The sequence below is a fragment of the Xiphophorus hellerii genome, chromosome 15 (assembly GCF_003331165.1).
Source record: "Xiphophorus hellerii strain 12219 chromosome 15, Xiphophorus_hellerii-4.1, whole genome shotgun sequence".
In the NCBI taxonomy this organism is placed as follows: Eukaryota; Metazoa; Chordata; class Actinopteri; order Cyprinodontiformes; family Poeciliidae; genus Xiphophorus; species Xiphophorus hellerii.
This window is the reverse complement of record NC_045686.1, coordinates 13,547,302-13,574,225: the sequence shown is the minus strand read 5'-3', so window position 1 is coordinate 13,574,225 and position 26,924 is coordinate 13,547,302. Positions and strand designations below refer to the sequence as shown.

The window sequence follows — 26,924 nt, the reverse complement described above, 5'->3', positions numbered from 1 at the left end:
AGTGCTACTGACACAGGAGGATGCGTGTCTGCCTCTGTACTGATTGACGCGCCAAAAAACAGCAGAGCATTATGGGATTTGTAGTATAAGTGGTGAATGCGGCGTCACAGCGTTGCCACTGTATAATACCAGTGGGCCGGCTCTAATATTAATTTGAAATTGCCTCGCGGGCCAAATATAATTACACTGTGGGCCAAATTTGGCCTGCGGGCCAGAGTTTGACACCTATGCTTTAGATGTATCTATTAAATATAAGAAATTCAGTCAGCAGCAAGATAACAGAAAGAAAGACTGGAAGACGGACTCGAAGCGCCAACTCCCTGGAGCTTTTGTTTGCCTGGCTGCTGCTCAAAATCACAGAAAATACGAGAGTCATAGCTGTTTTACAAATCAGTTTTGCAGCAGTAATATTAGGTATAACATGTAAATTAGCACATGTTCACGCTGTACTTCTTGAATGCTGACTGCTGGAAATAGGTACCAGTCCCACACACGACCCTGAAGAGAATTAAGTAGGTGTAAAAAAAAAAAATAGATGGATGTAAATTAGTGAGCTCTTGAGGTTTCTGATGGGTAAATTTCCTTGCTTATCAACATATTTAAGAAAAGCGACCCCCACTCCACAGACACCCGCTGCCTCTAGGATTCTTTATGGTAATCTAAGCTCCCCAGCTGTGCCAGACTGCAAGCGAGTTACTTATCTGTTTGGTTGTTAAGACCCCGTATCAGGGGCTCTTATGGATTTTCTTATACTCATTTGGGTTCCTTTGCTTGACATTCTTTAGAAATCAGCTCCTGAAAAGCAGACAGCAGCATTTGTTTGGATTTTAGCCATGTACCCTTGTTGCTTCAAAAAAAAAAAAGTCATGAAATATATATGATCTGATTTCGTCTGTTTGTGTTTTTGATGTCTTTATTTTTTTATTTCTGTTTTCTACTAGGCAGTCACTGCAAAGCTGATCAATATGAGGGTCTATTGGAAAACTCAGAGGCTTTCATTATTGTAACTTTGCAATCTGATGAAAAACAAGAATAATTTTCACAATTGAGTTTTCTGCGCGTTAGAGTCTGAGTGCACAGTTCAGACTGTAGCTAAAGGGTTTGATGTTACCTGAAAAACATCACTCCGTTAAACTCACCCACTCTGCTACTTAGCTGATGTTCAAACTGTGCATCACAGAGAATTTTTCAGAGCCTACATTACACAAGGTCAGTGAAGTGACAGAAGAGTCCGAGCGATATTTCTCTGTAAGGCCATGAAGCTGCAGTCACGGAAATGTCTGCCGCTTTGTTATACAACCGAGGTACCAGTGGGCCGGGACTCCTGCCAAGATGAAGTCAGCGCTGGTATCTGAAACTGCCTCGATGGACCGGTGTCCTTTGGCAGTCACTGAGCTCACTTTGTGTTTCAATCAAAATTAGGCACTTTGGATGGAAGTCAATCATGCGTCAGACAACAGTCTGTCTTGTCCTCTCCGCTGGAAAAGAACACAACATGGGTCAGCAATGCACCCAATACAAATGGATGTTTTATAGCACCGCTGCACGTTACAAAACTTTCATCAGGATTAATAAATTGTCTATACAATAAACGGAAAATGTGAAGATTTCAAATGCTGTGTTGAATATTTTCTAGCTTTTATTGTGTTCACAAAGGATACAACAAAGTTTTTTAGTTAGTGTTTTACTCCCTGACCTCAGTATTCCTTCTTGTGTCGTGTTACATGTCACATTAATAAACATCTGAGGTAATCAATAGAAATCCTGTCGCACCGACGTAATCTCTCTTCATGACACAAACTAATTTTCTTTTTTGTGTGCTATACCCTGTTTTAATGAGGGATTTTTGGTGTTGGCTTTGTATCTTGAGTCTTTTTTATGTCAGCTTATATTCTGTTTGGTGATTGATTTTTTTGTTTTTCCTTTTTGATGTTTTTTTGTTTTTGTTTTTATTCTTTTGACATCCCTCCAGCTTATGGCTCAGCGTCCTGTTTGTCCCACTCTTTATTTCATCAGTAAATCAACCCACCTGTTCTCTATCACTAATTACCCACCATAGGGTTTACATTACTGGGTTCCTGCAGCTCATTGCCAGATCTCCCAGTTACAGCATATTTTCTCCCTCCTTGCAGACAGCAGGTTCCGTGCTTTTCTAGTTTTGCTTTGGGAGTTTAGGACTTTGTTAATTCAAAAACAGAAAACAGAAAGTAAATCTTCACATATGTAATGTTAAGTAGCCGAAGGGTTTAAGACCTACATTTGTTGTTTGGCTTCTCATTTATTTATTTTTTGTTTCTTGGCATACCATATGGATACGCTGGCCTCTTATGTGCTCCAAAAAGGATACACAGATTATTGTTTGATTGATTTTATGAAATCAAAGTAGGCAGGTTGCATTAATAGAATGTGAAGACGTGTTTATTTGACTTTTAATCATGGTATCGGTTTAGTTCAGGCAAGATTTAAAATGTCCTTGTGATAAAAATTCTTTCTTCCTATTATGAACATTTTTAATGCTTTCCTGCATGCGTTACTATGGTTACACCCGTTGTCTAACAAGATAACACATGGGTTCTTCTTATAAGGGGATTTCAAGCACCTTGTTGAAAGCAGAAATTGCTAATGAGTCTAAAATTCAAACTCTTTGGCTGCAGGTGTTTATATTAGCATTATTATGAATTCATATAATTGCTATTAAATATATGGACTAATTTTAGTATATCAAGAGTTTGAAATTTGCTCTCTTATACGACTACCAATTAATTCTTTAATTAAAAAACATGCATTTCTGAGGACGCCTATAAATTTGATCGTATGCTCTCAGGTTTTAAATACAGAAAAACAATTGGCTCAAAGATTTGTAATGATTCATGCAGTCTGGAGTAGCTCTTCGGTGTAAAAGTATTAAATTTTTGTCTTTAATTCATATTCCGAATTGGGTTTTTTTTTACAATAGAAGTTAAATTATCTGTGCATTTGTGGTTTGGAGAGAGCACTTGCATACACGACAGTAGCTAAAAAGCCTCGGGGCCTGCTCACTGCTCAGTTTGAGTTCCTCAGTGGGGGGAAGACGCTGCTTGAGCAGACACATTAATCTGGACTCGGGCACAGAGCATCAGCCAAGAGAAGCTGCAGGTAAGAAATATGACAACAAAACATACTTTCTTAACCGCAGTGTCGGAAAGAGGAAGGAGGGTGGGGAGAGAGCGGGGGAGTGCAGGAAGGATTTGGGAGGAGGCGGGGAAAAAGGAGGTTGAGGGGGGAAAGAGAGGAAGAAGCAAGAGAGACGCTGAGATTTGTCGTAAAACTCTGCATCCTTTCTGCAAGCCCGAGGCTGCAAGTTATCTCTTAAAACATTTTCTCCGCCACAGCTCGGATGATTTCCTGCCCTTCTGTAATTTGTGTGCCTTTCTACAGCCCAGTGGGTTCAATAAAAAAATAAAAAGAAAAAAAGCTGTGATTGTTGGTATGCAGGTGTGTTTGGCATCATATATTATTAGGATGAGGACGCAGAGTAAAAGTGGATGTTTTCATGCTGTGTTTTTTATACTTTTCCCTACAAGGTTTTTTCTTTTCTCTACAAGTAACATACATTTCCATTAGCAGCATAATAAACAGAAATGACTACTCGAGTTACTGCTTTAAAAAACATTCCAGCATTTCAATACTTCTTCACACTTCAGTGAATGTTTTCCTTTGTAGGAATGATTTGTTGTTGCTTCCTTTAATTGGCTGGATTAAAATCAATTCCTCCCTTGCACAGAAAGGTTTCATAAATCACACAGCAACATGGTTTTTGTAGCAAAGCTGATGTATCTCATCTATTCAGCCAGTCGGCAATCGATCATGAAAATGCCCATGAATCTTCTAGACAGGTTAAATGGTATTTAATCTGCAAAAAGTGAAGTGCCAACTAACTGGCTTGTGCTCTGTATGATGCCCTTGACCTTTATGTGTTTGCTTCGGCGGTAGCCTTTTAAATTATCAATGAGGAACGCGCTGAACTGTGCTTCAGGTGAACAAAACGCAAACAGAATCTCACCGAGACCCAGGTACATTTAATCTACAAGTTTCTAAAACGACGCTTTTGTAAACACAGACAAGATGTTCCATGGAGGTTATTGGCTGACACGGCTGCTATTATTAGTCATTTTTAAAATTTATTGGCTCCTAAATGGACGTGTAAAATAGGCTCAGCTTTCTAAATGGAAGTCACCTTGGACGAGAACATCAGCAGCGCCAGTAAATGGCAGTAATGATAACTGGCTGCGTTATAAGCTTATTAATGTGATCAGGCCTTCTTCCTAATCCTTTCTTTTACATTAGATAACAGTCGGGGAATGATTACCGCCACCTTTTCTTTCTGAAATCTCAGATATCGGTTTTTTTCCACTCTACTCTGTAATCATCGTGTTAAGTTGAAGAGGACTGCTGCAGCCCTTTTTTTATTATTCATCTGTTGTGATATTATACTTTCAGTCATTCCTGGGCTGAGTTTTACATACCTTCAGTGCTCCAGCTATATATACACCCGTGCATCATTCTGCACACGATTCTACAGCGAATCAAACAAAATATTTCAAAACTAGGTGCTTCTACTTTTTGCATGTCTGCATTTTTCTTTTAAAATGGTTCATGTGCTGACAGGCTGCTGTGATCTGTGCTAACTCGTGTCTCTGGTGATTCTCTTCCACAGCTCCCATCAACCCTCACTTGAGTAAGTAACATTTTCTCTCTACGTTTTGCAAAAGCGTGCGTAAAAGCATTGGCATGACTAGATTCTACAGGTGTAATGATTCTAATATATCAAATAAGACAAGGTATTACTAATATTTGGGGGGAAACTAAGAATCATCTTTTATTATCACATTCCACATTGTAAAATATCCCAGTTTAGGTTTCACCAATCAATATATTGTGAGGTTTCTTATTTTTTATACCACATCACCTAATGGAGTCTTTTAAGATGTGACATGTTTAAAAAGCTGATTGATATTTCATTAGCTCTTGCTGCTTTCTAGCATGTAAATATGACTTAATATATCTTTGTGTGCTGTGTAATGATTTAGCAATCCTGCAGCATACACTTTCATTTTTGTCAATAAAAAGGGAAAATATGCTGAATGTACCCTCTTGATAATTTCCTGTTTTTGTAGGTATGTATTTTAAACTAAGAAATACATTTTGAATGCAAATTCAGTTATATCTGTAAAAATATATTGATGCACATCCACATTCTGGTGGCTGTTGTCATGGTAAAGTATTTAATCTAGAGTAACATTTGGGTGAAATCCACCTTTATGTTTGTCTCAATCTAAAATAATCCTAATGCCAAATTTGATCTAATAGAGGAACTGATCAAATGGAGTCAAACCTCTGAAATATTCATTACTGCTAGCTACCAAGGAAATGCTACCTTCAGCATCAACTAGCAGTCAGTCAGTAGTGGTATTTTCATATTGATTGAAATATAGTAGTCTGTTATTTTTTTTTACAATTCGTGCATGCTCTCTGTGTTTGCAAATCATATTTCATCTGTCAGTCATTCACAGTTTGTTTATTCTGCTGAGTTTCCAAAGTTGAGCCAAACTGATTATGAGAGATTGAGGCTCTTTGGATGCTTTTGTAAATGAGTGTTTTCAGACAACTTGATGAGAAATCTTTATTGGTTGAGGCTGTTGGCACGTCTCAAGGACTGGCTCCTTTTTCTATTTCAAAAGTTGTGTCTATGGAGCTTCAGTCATAGAACTGGGTGTCGAGCTTGAAACACTCGTCTTCATATCAGGGCCCCTAATATTAACTCACATTTACTTCATCAGACAGTCACAAGTTGACAGCGACTACATAATACTTCCCAATGAAGATGTCCCTCTCACAACCCCTAATTGTAATATCATTGCACCTTTCTTAGATCCAATGGAGAACTACTAGTTTAACATAAAATGATGCACTAATTGCAAAACTTTCCAAGAAAAAATTCAGTTATTTGTATCAAGTCTCTTAAAATCTATTTAAATTTTTTTTTCTCTCTTTGAGTTTAGTTTAACTAGTAGATTCAGGTGGTGTGAAAGGTTGATTCATCTGAAAATGTAGTTCAATAGAGTTTCATATCCAGATAATTGAATTTTCCACAAAACAGTGTTGCATGCTGTGAATAATCCGGGAGAGAAATTAAAAATTTTGGATAAAATGTTTGCATGTTGCTTCTATTTTTGTGCATATTTCCCAGTCACTCTGTTTTGATTGTAATGTTTAGTCTCATTTGTTGCGCATTTTTACACAAAAACTTTACAAATTCACTTTGTCGCCTGAGAATCCTAATCATTGTTTACTGTATTGTGGTAAGCTGCTGTGCGTTGCTGCTGTTATATATTTATATGCAGCTGATTTATATTTTGGTGGGTGTTCACACAAACATCGCCAGCACAGAAACAAACATCCTAATCACCGGCATCATTATCCAAATCCCCGTAGGAGACTATCTTACCTGAACGCCTCCATTTACGACCCTCAATCCTCTACCTATTCTCCGAATCTTCGTCTCCCTCTCGGGCGCGGGAGGCAGAAACATTTAGTTTAGCTCAGAGCGGATGGGGGCGGTAATGTCTCGCACCAGGCCTACATTTAAATCTGTGTGCCTGTGAGGAAAAAAGTCAAGAGTGCCTGCAAACGCAGCTCCATCCTCTCCGTCTCTCGCCTGGCGCTCTCCCGGCATCCATGCCCTCTTCTCTTCTTTTGTCAATCCACCCACCAAGTACCTCTGTCGACGTTAGCTCCATTACCTGAGTAAAAGCTGCAGATCCTGCTCCTCGCAAGGTCACCACTCCAAGCTGCTACTGGCCACGTTTTAATAAATCAATGAATATTTATTAGCTCACATGGCTACATCCTGCATCTAAATGCTCCCGGTTTACTGTCTCTTTGAGGATGTTGCTCGGCGCTGCCGCGTCCTCTGATTATTATGTGTTTAGCTTTGTTTGTTTTTGCGGATTAAATGGAGGTTTCGACACCGCCGATCCCACTGCTCTGCCCTCATTAAACCAAAACTCTGCCTTTTTTTTTTTCTTGCTTATTTTTTGCGTGGGATTTCTGACTGTTCATTAGCATATCCAGTGTTAGACGTTCCCGTCAAAGTGACCCTTCATAACCTCATATAAGAGTTACAATTACCCTTTCATTCCATTTTATTCTCTCAGCACACTCCACTTTCAAAAAAAAAAATTGCTGTCAAAGGGGCATGGAGAGGTGCAGAGGAAAAAGCAGAGCCGGGGCCTCGGTGGCTCCGCCTGCGGAGCACCTTGAGGATGAGTTGTGATTGAGATGACGTGGATTTAAAAACCGATCACACACAGAGTGTGTACAGATGAAGCCTTACTTGGCCTCCAAAGACAGCCGTCTCATCTTTTTACCCAGTAATGTTAAAAGAACTGATTTTAGCTATGTCAAACCCCTTGCAAAATCTGTAAAAAATAATGTTTTCACATGAGACTCGTACGTAGTTGAATATTTTTCTTTGAGGCCTCAGTAATGACATGCCTTTTCACTCCCACGCACACACACACACCTGCTTTTCCGTACGTTTCTCAGTACCACATCTGCATCAGCTCACTACACCGCCTGCCACCGTCAGGAAGAAGGTGGAAAACATTGAGCGGCGCGTTCTCTACAGTCAAACAGAGGTCATGTCTTAATTTAGAAACCCTTTGCACCACATTTCATGATGTAATTAGGACATGGATTGTTGTCTGTACTGCTGAGACAGAGACACTACAGGAAAGCCCATAAATATACAACAGGGGTCTTGCAGCTCACATGCATCACTGTAGCTTCCAGGCAGTTTGTGCCGTCCTCCGCTCTCTTTGCGATGACGCGAACGCCCGGGTGTGCTCTCTGCCAATCTCCAGGGGAGTTCCACTGCAGCTTTGAGGAAGAGCCAATCTGCATGTTTACCCAGGACAAGAACGATGATTTTGATTGGACGAGGCACAGCGCCGCCACCCGGGACACAAAGTACACACCCAACACCGGCCCCAGCGCGGACCACTCTGGATCTAAGCAGGGTGAGTGGTTCAAGTTTTGCCCGTTCGCTAAGCTTCTCGCCAAAAAGTGATTTTACACTTGATGAAAGGAGGGATCTTTCCAAACTTATCCATTTTTATTAGAATAATTCTTCACACAGTGCAGTGTTTTCTCTAAAATCTGTGAAAGGTGATCTTATTTACAATAATCTCTCTCAACAGGAATATTAAAGAAATCGTTCAGTTTTACTGCTGTTTGCTTTTCTTCATAATTGTTGAATCTAATTTAGACTGTGCAGACGCATCACTGCAAGCCATAAAAATGCAGCACCGAGTTTGTTTGAGTGCTGATTTTATTTTTGACTACAGCATCCTCCGTGCACTTTTAACCGCTTGCTGGGGGAGCGCAGATAAAACCACAGAACTGCCTTCGAGGTCATAAATGATGACACATTTCAGATAGATATGCACATATTATAGTTGTTGCTTTTTTTGGTGGGGTAAAAAATTTATAAAGTGCTTTCCTCATGACCACTCATCATCACTTCACAACAAGACCGCCGCTCCGACACAGACAGAGCCTCAGAATACATGAGTAAGTCTGAAAAGAAGTGATGGTATCATAACCAGCACCTCTCTGAAAAGTTCAGACTTTTTATTTCTAGAAATTCAAAACGGTTGCAAAACCCAAGCTTTCATCTCTTTCTGTGCTGTTTTTAAGCAATGCTGATCTTCAGAAGAAAATAAAAGACAATCACTTCATACTAGCTTTTTTTGGGACCTTACAAAGTAGATAATTGTAAGTTCAAAAGTTTTTTAAATGTTTTTTTTTTTCGTTTTAAACCTTTGAGTGAATTTTTGATATCATTTGCTTTTGCTGTACCTTTTCAAATTTCTGTCTGTCAACATACACCTAGGCAGAGAGACTTTGGACTCAGTGAAATGATTCTTGCCTATTGTGATTGAAAAAAGGGATGATTTGAATTTCCTCCTTCTCTCTCTGCTCTTCGGTCCTGCTCCGTGCCCCAAAGATTAATATTTTTTGGCATGAAATGTGTGAAGCAACACCTGAACAAAAGCAAAAGACAAGGCAATAAAAATCTTATGATTCTGACTCTGTTACATTTTTATTATTGTTCAGTTACACAATTGTTCTGAGAAGCTGATGCAAGGACACCCAAATGTTTCACTCTGGAAAAGTTTAAAAGACATTTATACAAAATACTATTGAAATGTTTGTCAACTTATAAAACATTTGACTTATTCTGCAAGGAAACTGTTCTGCATTATAGCATAATGTCACTTTCTATGATTGTAGATTTTAAATATGACAAAATAAAGATCTTTCAAAACTCAGAGCACTATAGAGCGTGGCATTCAAGTAAAGTGAGAATCTTTGTTTGGCAAAAATGTCCATAACTAAAATAGCTACTCACTTAAAATTGCTCAAGCAAGGTTTATAGTCAAAGCAATAATTAAAATAAATAAATAAACTGTTGCATGACTAACAAGGCTGGACAATGACCCATGTTGTTTTACAACCACACACACTGATGAGAATGGAGGTAAAAAATGTCTTAACACTCAGTGTATGAGAACTGCAGCAACACAGGGCACCTTGGCGTCTCAAAATCCCAATAACAACACAGGTAAGCCTTTTGTAAACATCTTTACTTGTGGAGGGCTAATTCATTATGCTGAACAACCATCAAAACAAGCATTCTAAGTACCAGAAATATCTCCAGTTCAAACAAAAGAAGAACTATTTTAATGATCTTTTTTTGACATCCAGTTAATTAATGATTGGATGTTTATGCGTCTGCAGTTAAATACATGTTTTGCCTTTCAGTCAGATTCTCATGCAGAGACCTGGGAACATGTCAGTAACACAAATGTGATTATTTACTTCTGAAAACTTCTCAGCAAACTGTTAAATTACAAAGACACTGAAGAAAACATAAATACTGCTCTTTCTGCAACTGACTGAGGACGAACACGCCTGGTTTACATAAATGTCATTGTGTTGCACAAGCGGTATAATGGCAACCCCTCAGATCAAACCCACTCTGCTCCTTGGTGATCACTGCTGACAGCTGTAAGCATCACTGCAAAACACACAACCGTGCATTCATTTAAACATTGACACAGTTATGATGTCGTGGTGTAATTTGTGTAAGATAACACAAAACTCCTGCAGTGCACCGAAACATGGCATGATTATTGTGTTAATGATGTGCCAACACAAACATATTGTGAGTGTTTTGACTATTTTGGTCCCTTCTGTCGGTTGTGTTTGACGAGCTGAATAAGTTTGTATCGCTCAACGTCTGATTGCATGGGAGACGTTTACGGCGTCGTCACATCTCAGTCCAGCAATGTGCAGTCTCGATTATTTATTTTTGAAATAATCCCTCTGTCCTCATGGCCCATGAATTAACTAACTCAATCAGGCCAGAACCATTAAAACCAGATACGTTTGAATCAGTCTGAGGATTCCATACGAGGGCTCTGATGGTTGTTATCTGTGATGGAATATAAATGCCTATTATGCTGCTGTGGCTCCGGCAGCAGCTGGAGCAGTAAATAATGCATTGGCTTTAATCACCTAATGGTTTCCAAATGTCCGGCATTTCATTACCAGGCCGATTCCTCTCTGCGTATAATTATCTGATATGAGATTCAACAGAGGGAGATATTCCATATTTGAGTTTGGCTGCAGGGGCGTAGAGCTGCTCACTCGCTACCTTCCTTGTGCCTGTGGCAGGGCACAGATTGGCTGCAGATTATTTCACTCAGACACAATCAGAAAAAGAAGTCTTTTTGCCGGTGTGCTGTGCACGAGTGTGAGGCCGAACGAGTGTAAGTTTAACCCACATGTTATCAGCCTGATTGGTTCCGGGCTGCCCCGATTAGCAGAAAGAGAACTTCAAAGAAAACCACGTTATCTCGCACAAGGAAGGTTTAGTTTCCATTTATCTGTCACAGAGTTTAAATATCGTTGATATGAAAAACAATCAATAGGTTTATCGTTGGGTGCATTTACTGTTTTTGGAAGTTTTACGATCAAAACTTGGGACGTTTTATTGGTGCAAACCGTAGAAACTATAGTAATATAATTGATGAGTGTAATATTATAACCATTGCTTATTTTTTTACACAGTGCACTTTTTATGTCACAGAATTAGAATAAAATTAATTAGTTTTTAATAGATAACACTAAGACTGAATTTGAAACAAATAGTGTAAATAAACAAATAGTGCCTATTTGTGTGGCTTGAGCTCAAAACATCGTCTTATTGAATTCACTATACTGAGAAAAGTGTCCCGTTTTAGTTTCAGAGCACCATGTTTGGGCTTCTCACTTTATTTATATCACAGCTAACTGTTTATAATCAATACTATAGATGGATTACTGCTTTTGTGTTGATTTTATGTTGTTTTGATCGACTGACTGATGTTTAGTGACGATGTTGAGGATCTCCGTTGTAAGTTGATTTATTGTTGACCTACTATGAGTTCAATAAGGTTTTTCTTCTGAGCAAGACAATTTAAAATGTTTCCTCTTTCTTTGCCTGTTTGAACTTTTTACGCATTTTAAAAATGCGTCTCTGTTTCTTTAAGGTTTCTACATGTATATTGAGACATCCAGGCCACGTAAAGAAGGAGATCAGGCACGGCTTGTAAGCCCCTTTTTCAACATCGCACCCAAAAACCCTTACGGCATCCCCAACCCGCCCGCCTATTGCTTTGGCTTCTTCTACCACATGTACGGGAAACACATAGGTAAGACATACTTTTTATACTAATTCTGTCTCTTCTACAACAGAAATATTTGTGTTACTTTCTGGAACAAATAGCAGTTGATCCACATTGAGGGATTATCTTAATTAAATCATAAACCCACTTGAAGAAAAGAATAATTACTGTGACCCTTTGAAGGACGTGTTGTTCACGTTTACTTACCACAGTGTGAGCTCAAATTAAATTGCAATTCTTGGCTAAATCAAGGAGATTTACTGAAGTTCATCAACAACTAAGTTCGTCAAGAATGACGTACGAAAGCTTATTTTATTTACCGAATCATGTAATTCCCAACTTATCTCCGGGTCTCTGATTTGAAGGAATGAAATGTTTTGGAGAAAGCAAAGCACTCTTGCTGCAGAGAACAGAATTTGTCTTGTAGCAAACAGGGTTTATTTATCGATGGTGGTTGCAGGTTGGAAATTTTGTGCTTTGAAGCTTAAATTTAGCAAGTGCATCTGACAGATGTCTCAAGCAAAAGGTATCTCACTTTTGCAACAAACCTCCTCAAAGGTGCGTACAAAGATCCTGGGCATTAGCTCTTAACATTCATCTCTGAATATAGATAACAACCTTGCATGGCCCATTTGAAGATAGTGGAGCGACTGAAGGAGCACTCTGCCGCTCGTGAGTGACTCTCTTCACCGGGGACCCAATCAGTCGACCGCGAGCACTCCTTGCTCTCTGAGTACATGCTGTTTGTAGTGTTTGTGCATTTAGGGGATGTGGATAAGATGACTTCTGCCACACCAAAACAGACTCAGTTGAAGGCTATTTGTGGTGAAATCGCTACCTCGGGTTTACCTCCGATCGTCAGGGGCCGTGCAGAGGCGGGCGGAGTACCCAAAGGTTGTAGTTAAGTAAGAGTGGCACTACTTCAACGTATTTTTACTCAAGGAAAATGAAATTACTCCAGTAAGAGTAAAAAACGTATTTGGTAAAAAGGCTACGATCGAGTTCTGGGTAAAGTTACATCATCAGACAGACCAAAATAGACATTTATGTGGAAATTTTGGTATTTTAAAGATCAAAATGAAAGTAATTTAGTGTTCTTCTTCATTCAGTGAAGTTTCTCACTGAGTATCATTCAGAAAGTTTACTCAAGTAATACTAGCTATACGCTGTACTTTTTACTTTAAAACAGTAAAAAGTAGTGTAGCTTTAAAGAAAGATTAATTTGTACACCTCTGTTTAGTGAGTAAATAAGGAAGTTAATTTAATTAAGAGGGTGTGATCGACAGTGCCAAAGGCTGCTGAAAGGTTAAAACAGTAGATTGCCCAGTGTCTGTTACATACATTTCACAGTTAGATACATTTAACAACAGCCACATTTGCTTTTATCAAAATAATTTTGTTGTTCCAGAAAAACAGACATCAGTTGGTCATCCACCAATTTTTCTAAGATATCTGCGTTAAAAGGGAATTAAGAAATGTCACTGTAGTTATTGGCCAAATAACAATCTGGTTTTCAAGCGTAACCTGGGTTTGAAGGAGCCCAGCCTGTTTAAAAGAAGTGAGAATAGCGATGATTATGAGGTAAAGATATACAATATGCATAATATTGGGTCCAATTACAATAAAAACATTGGCAGGTTGGGAGAATATTGACAGGACTTCCGGACTAGCATCCTGAAAACGTACAAGTGTAAATGATGACCAGGATGGAGAAAAAGATAAGTGGAAGAAGAGAGAAGGGGTGGAGGTGGAAGATTATCCCTGAAATTTCTAAATGTACTTTCAAAGAATGTAAAAAAAAGTTGGTATTGATGGACTTTCAAAAAATACAGGGAGCTATGGAAGAAACAATCTCTTGGCTAAAACTACAAATGATCCCAGACTCTTTTAGCAGATATCCAAGATAATAGGGATGATAGCTTTAAGAAAAACACACACACACACACACATCAAAGTGACATTGAAGAATCTGGCGTTTCTACCAGCTGACTGGTCAGTGGGTACAGTGGATCAGGACTTTGGTTGATTGAGAACAGTATGATCAGAGCTCAACAATTGGAGATTTGGCATAATTCAAAGGAAAAAGGGGTCTTTCGCTCAGTCCCTGAATGTGGGGCCAAGTTGGCAGAGCGGGACGGGGAGAGAGAACAAGTCAGGACAGGGGGTCTGGCTGAATGTGACTTTTAACAAATTGCACCAGGTGGAGGAAGGTCCAGAAAGAGAAGAGCCCACGTGGGCTCTTTGTTAAGGTCTACAGGTTTTAGCTGGGTGACTCTCAAATGAGGTTGTGTAGCTGGAACAAATTTTGAGTCGTTAGCCAGCTCCTCTGCTATTTAAACCCAGAAAAACATTTGTAGTATTAGACAATTCTATGCACATGACGGTTTCTCCTTTTAAATTAAAGTGCATTTAAAACTATCTAACACAGTTTTTTTATGTCAAAAATCAATTTTTGTGGCTTAAAAGTATTAAAAAGAGGACAAAGTGTGAAGGCTACAGAAGGCTCAGAGCAGAGCTGTTGGTAGTCAAGTCATAAAAAGTATAGAGACATGAAAAGAACCAAAAGTCCAAAAGGAGTCAAGGTCTCAAGGGCTTAAGCACATAATATAATTACAATATAAAATGAATCATAGAGCAGAGTTAAGAGGTCAACTTCCTCTGTTATCAGTGACAATTTATTGATTCGCTTTGACTAAATTCAAACTGTTACCTCCTGTGATTTATGCAAGTCCTATTGAAATTACATTTTGCACAGTGTTGTACATAATGAGAAAACATTTTTGATATGCTACATTGGGAATGCCACCATAGCAAAGTTTTACTGCAGACGAGTGGCCAAAATAATATAGTAATTTAGGTAGGAAATGGATAGGAATAAGTCTCACCAAAGCTTCTACACAATGCCTGGATAACCTCAGTATGTATTAAAACTAGCTTTAAAAATTTATGTTTTATTTTTATCAGTCAAAATCTGATATCTGAAAAGTAAATTATATTTGTCAAGGACCATACATTGCTCACTTAAAAAGAAGAGGAATATGAAAATGACATTTTGTCAGTGTGATGTTCTTCAATTGTAATGCTGCTGTAGGTTTATCTGATATCTTACTAAATTCACACCCTCCATAAAGTTCTTTTCTCATCAGTCAGAGGATATTTTCCCAGAAGTCTTGTGGATCATTAAGATATTTTGGGGGAAATGTCAAATGGTCCTTTGTTCTTGCTGATGAAAAAAGGCGCAGTTCTCGTCTTTCCAACCATTTTTGTTTGGTTTATTTGCTATTGAATGATAATCACTGAGTTCAACTGAGGCAGCGCTGAGGTACAAATGATTTGGGTCGGGTTGATTTGTCGCCTCCTGGATGAGTCAGTGATGAGCTTCCGGGGTAAATATGGTTGGCCAGTCACTCCTAGTTCATTCGCCACAACTTTTTCATTTTCTTTACATTTCTGGACAATTACTCTTACTGCATTTTATTGAAATATCTCTTTAACCTTTTCCAGAATTATAGATGCTATTGATTTAGTTTCCTCTCTGTTCTTGAATGTCTTTACATTATTAACGTTAGCGTTAGGACATAATGTCTTGCTCTTTTAGATCTTTTAGTCAATTCACATCATCACACTGGTTCTGTTGATAAGATTTGTAATGAATTGTGCTCTGGGAGTAATGAAGCCCAGGGGTGAATTGTGAAACTAAACGCAGCTTTAATGTCCGATTTACACACCAGTAGATAGTTTTATTTTGAAAACAGCTTTTTTCTCTCTCTCTCTCTTTTTTTTTTTGCTAACAAAATGTAATAGAAGTTTGTAAGGAGGCAAATGTAAATATACTGAAGTAATATTTGGAAGTGTTTTTTTAAGTCTGAAATTTCTGATGATATCTGATACGTAAAAAAAAAAAAAAAAAAAAAACAGAAACATGGATGCGCTGTAATTCAGCCACATTTCTGGGTTTCCCCACTGGAAATGCAGAGTGGAAGTGTCCTGGCAGGGGGCCGGACCAAACATCTGGAGAGGTGGAAGTGAGGGCAGTCGGGAGAATATAAGGATAGAGGTGTTGGCGGGGCGGCTCAGCGGGGGAGATGAGAGCTCCTCCGGCTCCCTGCCGAGGTTGAGTAGGCCGTGACATTTCCAATTTGCTCAAATTGATCGCCAGCCAACCTTCTCTTCCCTGCCCTCCCTGTCTGCGGTGAAATCCATGCCCAGACTATGGTGTGGTATGATGAATGGGCTAAATGTCAAGGACTTCAAACCCGGCTCATGCCGTCCATAGCTACGCTTTGTTTAGTGTACCGTCTCTACAGCCAACAGAGAAATTCACTTGAGACTTTGGCTGCTCAGTGTTCTGTAGTAGCTGGAAAAAGTGTTAATACACCTTGAATGTCTAGATCTTTTAAATTACAACCCAAAATTTTGAATTATTTTAGTGAAATTCTACTTGATAAGCAAAGAAGCTCCAAATTGTGAAGTGAAAAGTCTACAAAGTGTAGCCTGTCCTTACTGATGACCTAAGTAGTAGGTCATCAGGGCAGCAGGTTGCCTTTAGAGGTCTACTACTTTATAAATTTGCCCTTTTGCAAGAACAGTGGAGCTGGTTGGAGACGATTTGAAGATGGATAGAACTAACTACGAAGCAATATAGAAAGAAAATATGTCAATTACTGCAAACAATTTGAACCTAAAGTGGAAAGAGGAGTATTGACCCTAAATGTTTAGTCAGTATTGGACCCTAAATGTTGAATATTTCAGATTACAGCATACTATCTTTAAAATGGCCCAGTCAAAGTTCAGAAAATCTGGTGGAAAGGCTGTCATAATACGAGATAATTTGATCTTCACAGACTCCCTCCATTCGGTCTCATTGAATTTTCTGATCAGTTTCCCAAAAAGAATTGACACAAGAATTTGATTTCTTAAAATATTTTGAAAACCATTTTCTTCCCATTTGCTACATTGGAGTACTTTGGTTTGTCTCCAAAAAATGCATTTAAGTTTGTGGTTGTAATATTAATAATATTTGTGAAAATGTTAAAAAGTTCAACCAGAAAACATTTTGTGAAACACCAAATAAGGTCTTTTAAATGTTGCATCAAATAAAAGTTCCTATCTATGCTTTTCCTATCAATCCTGCTGTTTTTACACGTTTGGGTTGTTCTGTTTAAGGAAGTCAAAGCCAGGATTCAGTGCAGCCGTTCTGAAAACCACAATCAGTCAATATAGCGAGCTGCCTACACGTCGAGGAGAACAGTGGCACAGCGTCAAAGAAACTCCTCCGTAGTTTGCTTGCGGAGGTATACCTGAGACAAGGTCACACTCAATTACTGAGCCACACATCAAAGTTTGACTTTGGAGCCCACACCAGATTCTGTTTATAGGATTAAGTATCCAGCAAAGCACAGTTGGTGCATCTGTTCAAAGCCTGACCTTTTTAGTAGCAATAACTCTCTTTTTTTATTAGCAAGTATGGTGGTACTGCTTCTCAATACACCTCTCTCTTGTCTTCAGTGTATAATTAAACATTTCCAGGAGCTATTGCTCACTTTTCACCAGACTCACATCTTTTAGGTCTCGCATCTCTTTAAAGTTCACAAGGCTGCCAAAGGTACTCTTTAAAAGAAAGGGGAAAAAAACAGGTACAACAAAGAGTATACAACGCACGCCTTTGTTCAGGATGTGATGACACTGACATAACCACCTACATCATGATGGGTTCAAAGAAAAAGTGAGCCCGCTTGCTCAGCAGGAAAACCTCCTACATCCTAAACACTCCAACAGGAGATGAAACCGCGGGTCATGTTTTGTATGGGAGCTCATCTCTCACAGGAGATTGTGCTGTCGTTGGAGAAAGTGTGTGCCGTGCTGATGAGACACTATGAACAGAGACATACAGTGTAGCTTCCCCTCAATTTCTCACATAGATATGTTTTTTTTTAGCAGTAATGAGACACCTTGCTGAGGAAAAGATGTATTAAACCCAAGACTGCTGTTCCAGTTGCTGCAGCTTTGGCTCACCAGTTCCGCCGGTGCTTAGATGCTTCTTTCCAAGCCAGAAATACACCACACTTAAGACTCGCTTGACCCTTTAAGGAGTGGTCCTGTTGGGCTTCACAGTTGGTTTTAAAGCTAACCTCATTTGGACCTTTGGAAGCTGCTCCTGCTGGTCCTACTACAAAAGGAGAGTGCTTGCTTTCGCACATGCAGCTTGGAAAATAGAATGAATTATATAAATACATTGCACAATTGGTGTGTTTCGGAGGAAGGGTAAGGTGGTTGCACTCGGTGTCATCATCTTCCAGTTTCATATCAAAGCCCGAGGCCAGACAGGAGGTCTCTGTGAAGGCAGGCTTCAGCTCAGACCTGCCATGTAGGGTTTTCTGTATCAACAGGAGCCAGTATTTCTGTATAATGGTACAGGTTTGGCTAAGGAAAATCACCTGAACTGAGTGGAAAGAGTTTGGTTCAAATGAAACCAACCATATTTTTATTCCCTGGGAATAAACCTGCTTTAGTCATATATATTCTCACCCATAAACACACCATAAATTTCAGTATGACTGGATTATCATTAGCTACAGAATAATGATTCACCTAATAAATGCATCAACTCATATGACCCAAATTTAACCTTTGTCACTGCTTGGCTTTGCTTTATGTGCAAGAGAATATAAATATTTCAAGAGATTGGAAGCAGAAGATATTATAACTCTTAAATTTCCATTTAAATGACTGCGACCTGAGTACACAATTAAGTCTTTGTGTGTGGGAGCGAGATTAAGGAGCTTTCACACGTCTCTGTTTAGATCCTTTTTCATTTGTCACTTAGAAAAAGAAAAATCTTCTCGTTTTCATGGCTGTTTTAACCCGGGCTTCAATTCTGACCAAAAGGCTCATTTCCACTGTCCTTCACTGTTAAAGTGCAAATGTATGCACATACCATGATGCGGTCACTACCATGCTTCACTATAGGGATCATTTTAACCCATGAATAAACTAGTTGCTTATAATCACAGTCTTGTATCTGCCAATTTGAAACCTAAATCCTGACATTAAATCGATGAGACTGTTGGTGAAATGTCTTGCTTGATTTGGCTGTAAAATCAGCTTTCAGACCACAGCTGGTGCCTCTTTTTAGTTTTCCATTTTATTTATCATTGAAGCGTATCGCACTCGGTCTTGGAAACAACTTTGTCTTGATAAAGTTCTCGTGTCTTAAGCCGTGGTTTTGCTTCTTGCACGGGGATGATTTGTGGAACATTTTGAGCAAACGAGTATTTCTCTAAAGTGTGTTGCTGTTGTGGGGGCTGATGGACGAAACAGAACAAAACCATTCATACCTTATTAGAGTTTGGAAAAGGAAGACCTTGGACTAAAATGCACATTCGAGAGACAACAGACTAATTGCATCCCTTGGATAGTTTATTTCATTGTTTGCTTATTTTTTAACACCTTTGCTTGGTTTCCAACTAACAAATGAAAACGCATAAAACAAAGCAGGCTGGGTTTTTTTATTATTATTTAGTCTAGCCCTGTGTGGGGGCATCTCTGTACCCATTTTAATGAAATGATGACGGACTAAAAATCAAAAAAATCCACACAGTTAGTTCGCGCAGCTGAAACCTTATAGGTGGTAAGGATTGTTTGGTGCTTTAGTAATAACAATCCACTTAAAGCAAGTGTTGTTTCACTGATGCATAGCCTAAGAAAGCTTGTCTCTTTCTCTCTCTCTCTGCTTCACACAGGAAAACTTAATGCCTTTCTAAAGCAAAAGGGCCAAATGACCTTAGAGGCTCCTGTGTGGTCACTAAGTGGTAACCAAGGTGACCGGTGGAAGCAGGCCAAAGTAAGCATCCATCCCACATCGTCCTTCCAGGTGAGACAAAAAAGTAATCAATCCTGTGAGCACCTACTCTGCCCTTTATCTGAGTCTCTGTCTATAAATTATTTGTTTTCTGCAGATGCTGAGGGAACTAGGAAAGAAGTATATGTTATATTTTGCATACCGTGGTATACTTTGTAGCTGTATAGGAATAATTTCAGAAAGATTCATTTGTTACCTGCTCATACATTTAATTTGATACTATTTACATTGTTTCACCAACACCTGACACCTTTTGCAATAATAAAAGTTGCTTTTCACTCTCTGCAGGTCGTTCTCGAAGGCGTCCGGGGCCCAGGAATCGAGGGGGACATCGCCATCGACGATATCACGCTCGAAGAAGGGGAGTGTCGAGATCCACCGCCCAGTGAGTAGCGCCCGCCTGCTCCTTTCTTTCTTCCTATCTCAGCTCCACGTTCTCTGTTTGCATCGCTAGACATACTTGAGATTTACAGAATCTAATCTCAGACAGTTGGCAGTGCCGACCCAGCCTCTCATGGAGGAAACATGGTTGCCACGGCAACGAGGTTGTAATCACATGAACGATAGCCATGCTGCTGGCCGAGTGGGGCACAGTAATTGCACCTCAGGAACAAACAAGACAAAAACAGAAAACGGGCAGCAGAAAATGGCCGGCAGTTGACAAGGTCATATTGTCAGCCAGGGGAACGCTGCTGCTTTGATTTAATTCCTGTTATTTGTGGCCGGAAAGAGAGTTGAGCTTAAATATTTCACAAATAAAGCAGGCCCATCTATTATATCCATTTACTTAAGTGGCAGAAAAATAATCAAAAACACAAATCAAGCAGAAGCAAATCTGGACTGCCAGATGTATTGCTTTTGTTACTGCGTTGTTTTTATTTTTCGTTCTTATTTATCTGGATCCATTGTGCTTAATAGTGACAACATTAATTCATAGAAAGTGAAAGGACTGGTCACCCAGATTGAGGGTAGAGGATTATGAATTATGGAATTCAATCTCAGATGATGAATTTTACATGATTTTAGGTGATGTAAGAGAATATTGAGCAGCTTCTCAGAAGGAACTAAAAGGAGGTGATTTCACACTCATGTAACCCTGACAGTAAGCTTCAGAAAAGCTGATAAAGACTCAAGTTTTAGTGTTAAAGAGAATAGTTTGAGGTTTGGGGTTATCAAGTATTTATTTCAGAAGGAAAGTTTACTATTATTTCCATACAGATTGTAGTTTAACAAGGTCCTTGCTAGCTAGTGTACTTATTTTTAGAACAAATATGGTTAAATCTAACAGAAGTAAATACTTGTGTTAGTATACTTGTAAATCTAGTGCTTTTCAAGTAAAGCCTTAGATTTACATTGAGCTATACATACTGTATATCTGATACAGTGACGTGCGGTGAGGTTCATAGCTGGTGAGGCACTGACTTAATCATAGTCAGATTTACAAATATAGACCCCCTGCATGTTATTGTTTACATAAGGAAATTTCGCGCATGCGGACAACGCTGGAGGGCAAAAATAATTCGTCTACGTCATGCATAGCCGCGCTGCCGCCGTAGAATAATTCCGTTAACTCAATCAAACTTGGACATGTAGATGTTATTAATTTTGCGCTGGGCTCCACAGCAAAGGGAAAAACCCTTAAAGAACAACTCAAAACCACTTCTTTCTCGCTCTCTGTATCAGCGCAGCTACGCGCAGACTCGTTGCCATAGCAACTGACAACAAAGCCACATAAAAACCACTAAAATGTTTCCCACACAAAGAGCAGAACATTCAGTCTGTGGCAGTGGTATAGTTTTAGGCTTAATGTTTATTTTGCGATTATTAATAAGTGATTGCTGTGGTAAGAGGAGAAAACTATAAATATATCGCTGCATTGATTTTACTGTATTGCTAGCTCGCTGTTACTGTCTCTTACTCTGCAGTTGTGGAGTCACAATGTCTGGGATCATGAGCGCCCCCTGCCATGAGGCAAGAGAACTGCCTGCCTCACCTCGAATCTGTTCTCTGCCGTTTCTGATCGCTCCTCAGCACACGAAACACGTTACACACACAGCTGGTGACAACAAGCACTGTACATTATATAAATAAGCTAAATTGTGGAAAATCAGTTCATACATTAAATGTTTTTTAGCCATTTTATTGGCGACGTACAGACAGGAGGAGCATGCTCCCATAGAATGGCAGTTAGCAAGAGGTTGATCAATCCCAGGTGAGGCTCAGCTCACTGCTGCCTCACCATCTGCTCTTCCGAGCATTTGAATGGGAAAATGGGAAAATCCAGCGATTTTGAAGAAAAAATAATCAGAATTGGTTAAGCTAAATGAAAAATAGGGACTTTATAGTACAAACCACAAGGTGAAAATAATATAAATTCTTTTATCATTATATATTATTTTTCCATGATAACAGGTGATCTGCCTCACCTGACCGCACGTCACTGGTCTGATATGTTTTTGTGTTGTTAACACAGAAAGCTACAGCTAGCAACAAATGCTATTAGCATTGGATGTTTAGGAGTTTTCAGGGTTGCACTTCATGCTAGCAGCTGAAAGATATTGGAAGTTACTCACTAGAAGTATTAGACAATCAAAAAAAATTTATATATTTTTACTTAGTTTTTTGTGGAAACTGCTTTTAAAAAACATTTAATTAGAGGAGGACATTAACACCAAAATGCAACTATGTACAAGCTAGCTTCGCAGCACAGCTAGTTGCTACAGAAGGTTAGCAAACAATCAGTTTAGCACCGTGACCCATTTACCTTTGGAGTTAGCAGCCAGTCTGGAAGTCTCGTTTCATCTCCAACTCAGAAAAGCCGTGGATAAGACTATGTGATTTATCTGGATTTTAGGCTATAATATGTTTGTTACTGTTACAGCCATGTCGTATTTATTCCTTAAAATGTATCCTTTAGTCTTTTTCAGTAATGTGCATAAAGCTGACAATTCCCTTTTTGTTCCCCTTGTTTAGATATCAGTGCCAATGCTCTGTCCACATCCTCCCATATATGGTTGCTTTGCACCACCATGGTGCTGACCCTCCTGGAAGGTCAAAGGTGACCCCCTTTCTTCGTCATCTCGGAGGAGAGAGTTCAGACCCAACGTCTGTGAGCTATACCCTCAGCATCCAATCACCAAAGATTCATGCATACTGAAAGCATCAGGGTCCCCGGAAGGACCACAGACCACGGGGGGAGGGCGGGGTAGAGTTTGTGAAAGCAAGACGAGACAAAAAGTAATAAAGAACACATGCTACTTTTCCATTTGAAGAGACCTCTTTTATGTAAAACACTCTCGATGCAGGACTTGGGATGATTCTTACGAGCACAAGAAAGAGGAGTTTACATGGGTTGAGGGAAATCAGTTTGCGAAGCACAAGAATCCTTTTTGCGAAGAAATGGAAAAAATCTTTGGATGGCAGCGGAACGGACATAATGCTGACTTTTTGAATTTTGAAAACCTTTTCTCTCCTTTCAACTAGATGGAATCAGACCATTCCTTGTGTATCTTTATCTTCATTTTCTTGCAGTAGATGCCAATCGCCGCCATTTTTGTTTTCTCTCTAGCCCAGCCTCACACCACACTTTGGCATTTCTTCATCTGCTTGGTGCTCTTCTGTAGAAAAACCTGGAATCTGACAACATTGAGTTATGTCTGCTTATTCCCCTGTAGCTGCCTACATATCTGATAACACTGTGCTCACGAGTCCAAGTGGCCAATGGACAGTGTGGTGGCAGGGGAATAAAAATAAATAAATAAATAAATTTTTAAAAAGGCAGAACGATCAGCAGAGTTGTACACAGCTAGTTCAAATTTAGGGGGGGAGAAAAAATAAAGAAGAAGAAGCAAGATGTGTTCAAAAAGAGTTTGAAAGAGAAGAAACAGGCAGGGAGGAGAGAGGGATCCGTTTAGTGGCCTGCCTGTGGAAAAGAAGCCACTTTACTTTCTGCCATGAAACAAAAGTGCCTTCAGATTACAAACCGAATCGTGAGCCTGAGTGTTGATCAACATTGAACAAGTCTCTGTTCATGTTTCTTTTGATGGGCTATTTTCTATCCTTTCTTTCGCCCCACAAGTGCTGAAGGGAAGGCAACGCCGTGCTCAGAGGGAGTACAGGGGTGGAGCTGCTCAGCGATTATATTCCCCATGGGGCAGTCGGTTGCCTGTGACTCCATGTGTGTGTGACATGCCTGAGGCGTTGCATTTTTTTATTTATTTTTATTTTTTTCTTATTTAACGTGAGGGGCAGCCAACCGCTGCCACGCGTTCAGAAGCAATGTGGATGAAAAACAGAAAAGGTGAGGCTGTGGATTTGCTTTTTTCTTCTCCTGGAAGACGGTTGAAGATCAAGCAAGTGGATAAAGACATCTCAAGGAATGAATACCCCACTCTCTTCTCATGAACCTCCTTCCCTGTGGGCGAGTATTTTTTAAACAAAAGAGAGAGAAGAGCAACTGCTGAATAAAACATGGGAGTTGTACAGGGAGGGACGCAAAAACTTTGGGACCGCAGGCTCCTCGCCGGGGTGACACCGCTCACCCGTCTCCACCCCCATTTATATGGAACAATATCGAAATCAAAAAAAGGGATAGTGACCATATTAATAGTCGAGATATTTTATTACTCTAGCGAGAATGTTTCTCTGCTTTTACACAAACTGTGAAGATTGACTGTGGAAGATCTACCTGAGACCATAACCTTAACCAGCGGGGTTTTTAAAAAATGTATTATAAAAAAAAAAAGAAATCAACAATGTCAAGAGTTCCGTTCATTGCTGGTTTTGAGGACTTGTGTCTTGTTTCCTTCTTTCTTTCCTTCTTTTTCTTTTTTTTCGAAGATGACTTAAACTTCCTTTTCTCTTCTTGTTGTCTCCCTTTTTCGTTGTTGAAATATCAAAGCCGACGGAAGCATAAGCAGTAAACCAATTTGGTACATGTATAACTTGTAAATGTTCAAGGAGTTCTATTCAAAGGTTTATGATAAATGTTTTATGTTGGAGTACAGGAAGCACAACCTACAGTTTAAGGTCTCGACAATATAATATTCCTTTATATTTCTCAACACATGCGGGGCCTACTCTCACGGATTCAGGCTTTTCGTCACTCAAGTCCGTGTTCGACAGGAAATTTTGTCCATTTTCTACTTATATTGTTCATATTTATAATGCCGCCACTGCAGCCGAGAGTATAAATGAAATCTCCATGAATGCAGTCGTGGTTCAACATATGTAGCCTCTTCAGTAAAAGCCTGGATTAGTCTGAGTAGGGTGTGTCTGTGTGTGAGCATAAAGCTGTGTACAATAGTTGTTATAAGAAACTGAAACATGTAAAGAAGATAAATATGCTATAAGCAAAACAGAGCAGGATGACGAGCATTTCAGGGCATCCATACAATAATGTTTTGGTCTGTATGATATTATCAGAGAAATATGTTTATCAAAGATTTTATCCATAGATTTATGTTTTGTTTTGTTTTGTTCGTTTTATTATTATTATTTTAGTCATTTTCAATTTCAGATCACACTGAATGTATATGAAGTTCTTGGGCGTTTTTTTAACCTTACACTCTGACTAGATGTAATGTTTTTACTAAATCACATGTTTGTTTGTTTTTTCCATGTGCTTTTGATGATGCAGACCTTCTAGTTTATTTGACGCACCATAAAGCATAAAAGATTTGTCTGATGACGACTTTGAAGCAGTTTTTCCAAAACTACGAGCTCAGTTAAAACAACCGTATCACTTAATGGTATGGTAGAGAACAAGAAGTGCCAAAGTGTCCGTGCAAAGTCGTCGTTATTGGCATCAATATGAGTTTATTAAAAATATTTGCTTTCGTACCCCTAAGCAGTACACCAGAACGGCACATAATAGCCACAACAGACCCTTTTAAAACACAAATGCTTCAACATTTGATTCAACGATTCCTTTAGGTAACGAATGATTTCTACATTCTGGGAAACTGTTTTCTACTGGTACCAGTGTCATGCTACTAGCACAGCCTGCGACTGAAAACAAGTGAGAAAAAGCAGTTTGTCCAACAACCACAAAATCTTTTAACCATCTCCTCCAAAACGTTAAATAATGCATTATATCTTGTCTGTTTATTCCTTAATAAAATAAAGTGTTTAAATTCTGAGTTGCCATTTTTTTCCTGGGGGAAAGGAAGTTAGAGGGCCTGGACAAAGTATAAATTTCTGTTTGTCTAGCCTTCAGATATTTGGATTTAATTTGGCAGTCAGTTCATTTGTGGATTTATTATTTTTGCAATCACTTGAAAGGGAGGACATGGATATTTTCCACTAGGTCCAAATTTTATCGCACTAAGAAATAGTATGTTAGCTTGCGAGCTCTGTGACAGACCTCATCCGGTTTTTATTTCAATTTGACTAACTGGAAATTTACATTTGACCTAAGTCACTTCACCAGATGAAAGATTTTTTACGCTGCAGCACCAACCCCATCCCTCATTTCTATTTCCGTGCATTTCGCTAATTTAAAGCCATTCTTTTGCCTTTGTACATGAGCATTGTGATTGTAAAAAGTGGGTTGCACTCTGAGCCCTGATCTACTCTTTGAGTAAAAATACCTCCGACTAAATACCATTGTTTGAAATAATAGGCTTTGAATATATAAACAATGTGGGTCACTTGTGCTTCTTGCAGGTTTTAATGAGTTATCTTAATGAAAAAGAGATGAGCGAATCTGTCGAAAGTGAAAAGGCTTCAGAAATAAAAAGCAGGGCATTCGTTTTTGTTTAAAATTAAAACTGGATGTTAATATTAAGTGGCAAATGTATTTGGTTTGTGGTATTGTTTTTCCACCATCACATTTGTGACATGTATGTTTCTTGGTTTCTCTTTGAATAATAAAAATAAAACATTTCTTCCTTTTCTTCAGCTCCACCCTCATATTAAATGGATCAGCAAGAACTGAAATGCAGCATGCAGACGTTAGCAACTAAAATATGACGCAATAAATGTGCTTTCAACACTGTACACAAAACAGCACCAGTGTTTACTTGTCTGATAACAGGCTAAAGTTCATCTAATCAGATTTTGTTTCTATCAAAGTGGCTTCGTTTTTTCAGGCGTTATCGTTCCTAATAAACACCAACAGTTTTTCTTAAATCTGCAGTTAAATTGGTTAACTTTTTTATGAGAATTTTTGTTTCTAAATTATTCAAATACAGTTGCATAGATATACAGTACAGACCAAAAGTTTGGACACACCTTTTAATTCAAAGAGTTTTCTTTATTTTCATGACTATTGACATTGTAGATTCACA

The 26,924-nt window shown here is 39.0% G+C and overlaps 1 protein-coding gene across 4 annotated transcripts in view; it reads left to right on the top strand.

Annotated features, from left to right (window-relative positions):
- The window catches only part of mdga2a (MAM domain containing glycosylphosphatidylinositol anchor 2a), a 211,278-nt gene extending 184,757 nt beyond the window's left edge, over positions 1 to 26,521 (top strand). For all 4 annotated transcript variants that reach the window (XM_032585020.1, XM_032585019.1, XM_032585022.1 and 1 more), the window contains exons 13-18: positions 4,697 to 4,717; positions 7,905 to 8,060; positions 11,640 to 11,801; positions 19,517 to 19,647; positions 19,924 to 20,020; positions 22,609 to 26,521. In XM_032585020.1, coding sequence (XP_032440911.1) covers positions 4,697 to 4,717; positions 7,905 to 8,060; positions 11,640 to 11,801; positions 19,517 to 19,647; positions 19,924 to 20,020; positions 22,609 to 22,697 — 656 coding nt within the window. In that variant the 3' untranslated portion in view covers positions 22,698 to 26,521. The remainder of the gene's footprint in view (positions 1 to 4,696; positions 4,718 to 7,904; positions 8,061 to 11,639; positions 11,802 to 19,516; positions 19,648 to 19,923; positions 20,021 to 22,608) is intronic.
- Positions 26,522 to 26,924: the final 403 nt, after the last annotated feature.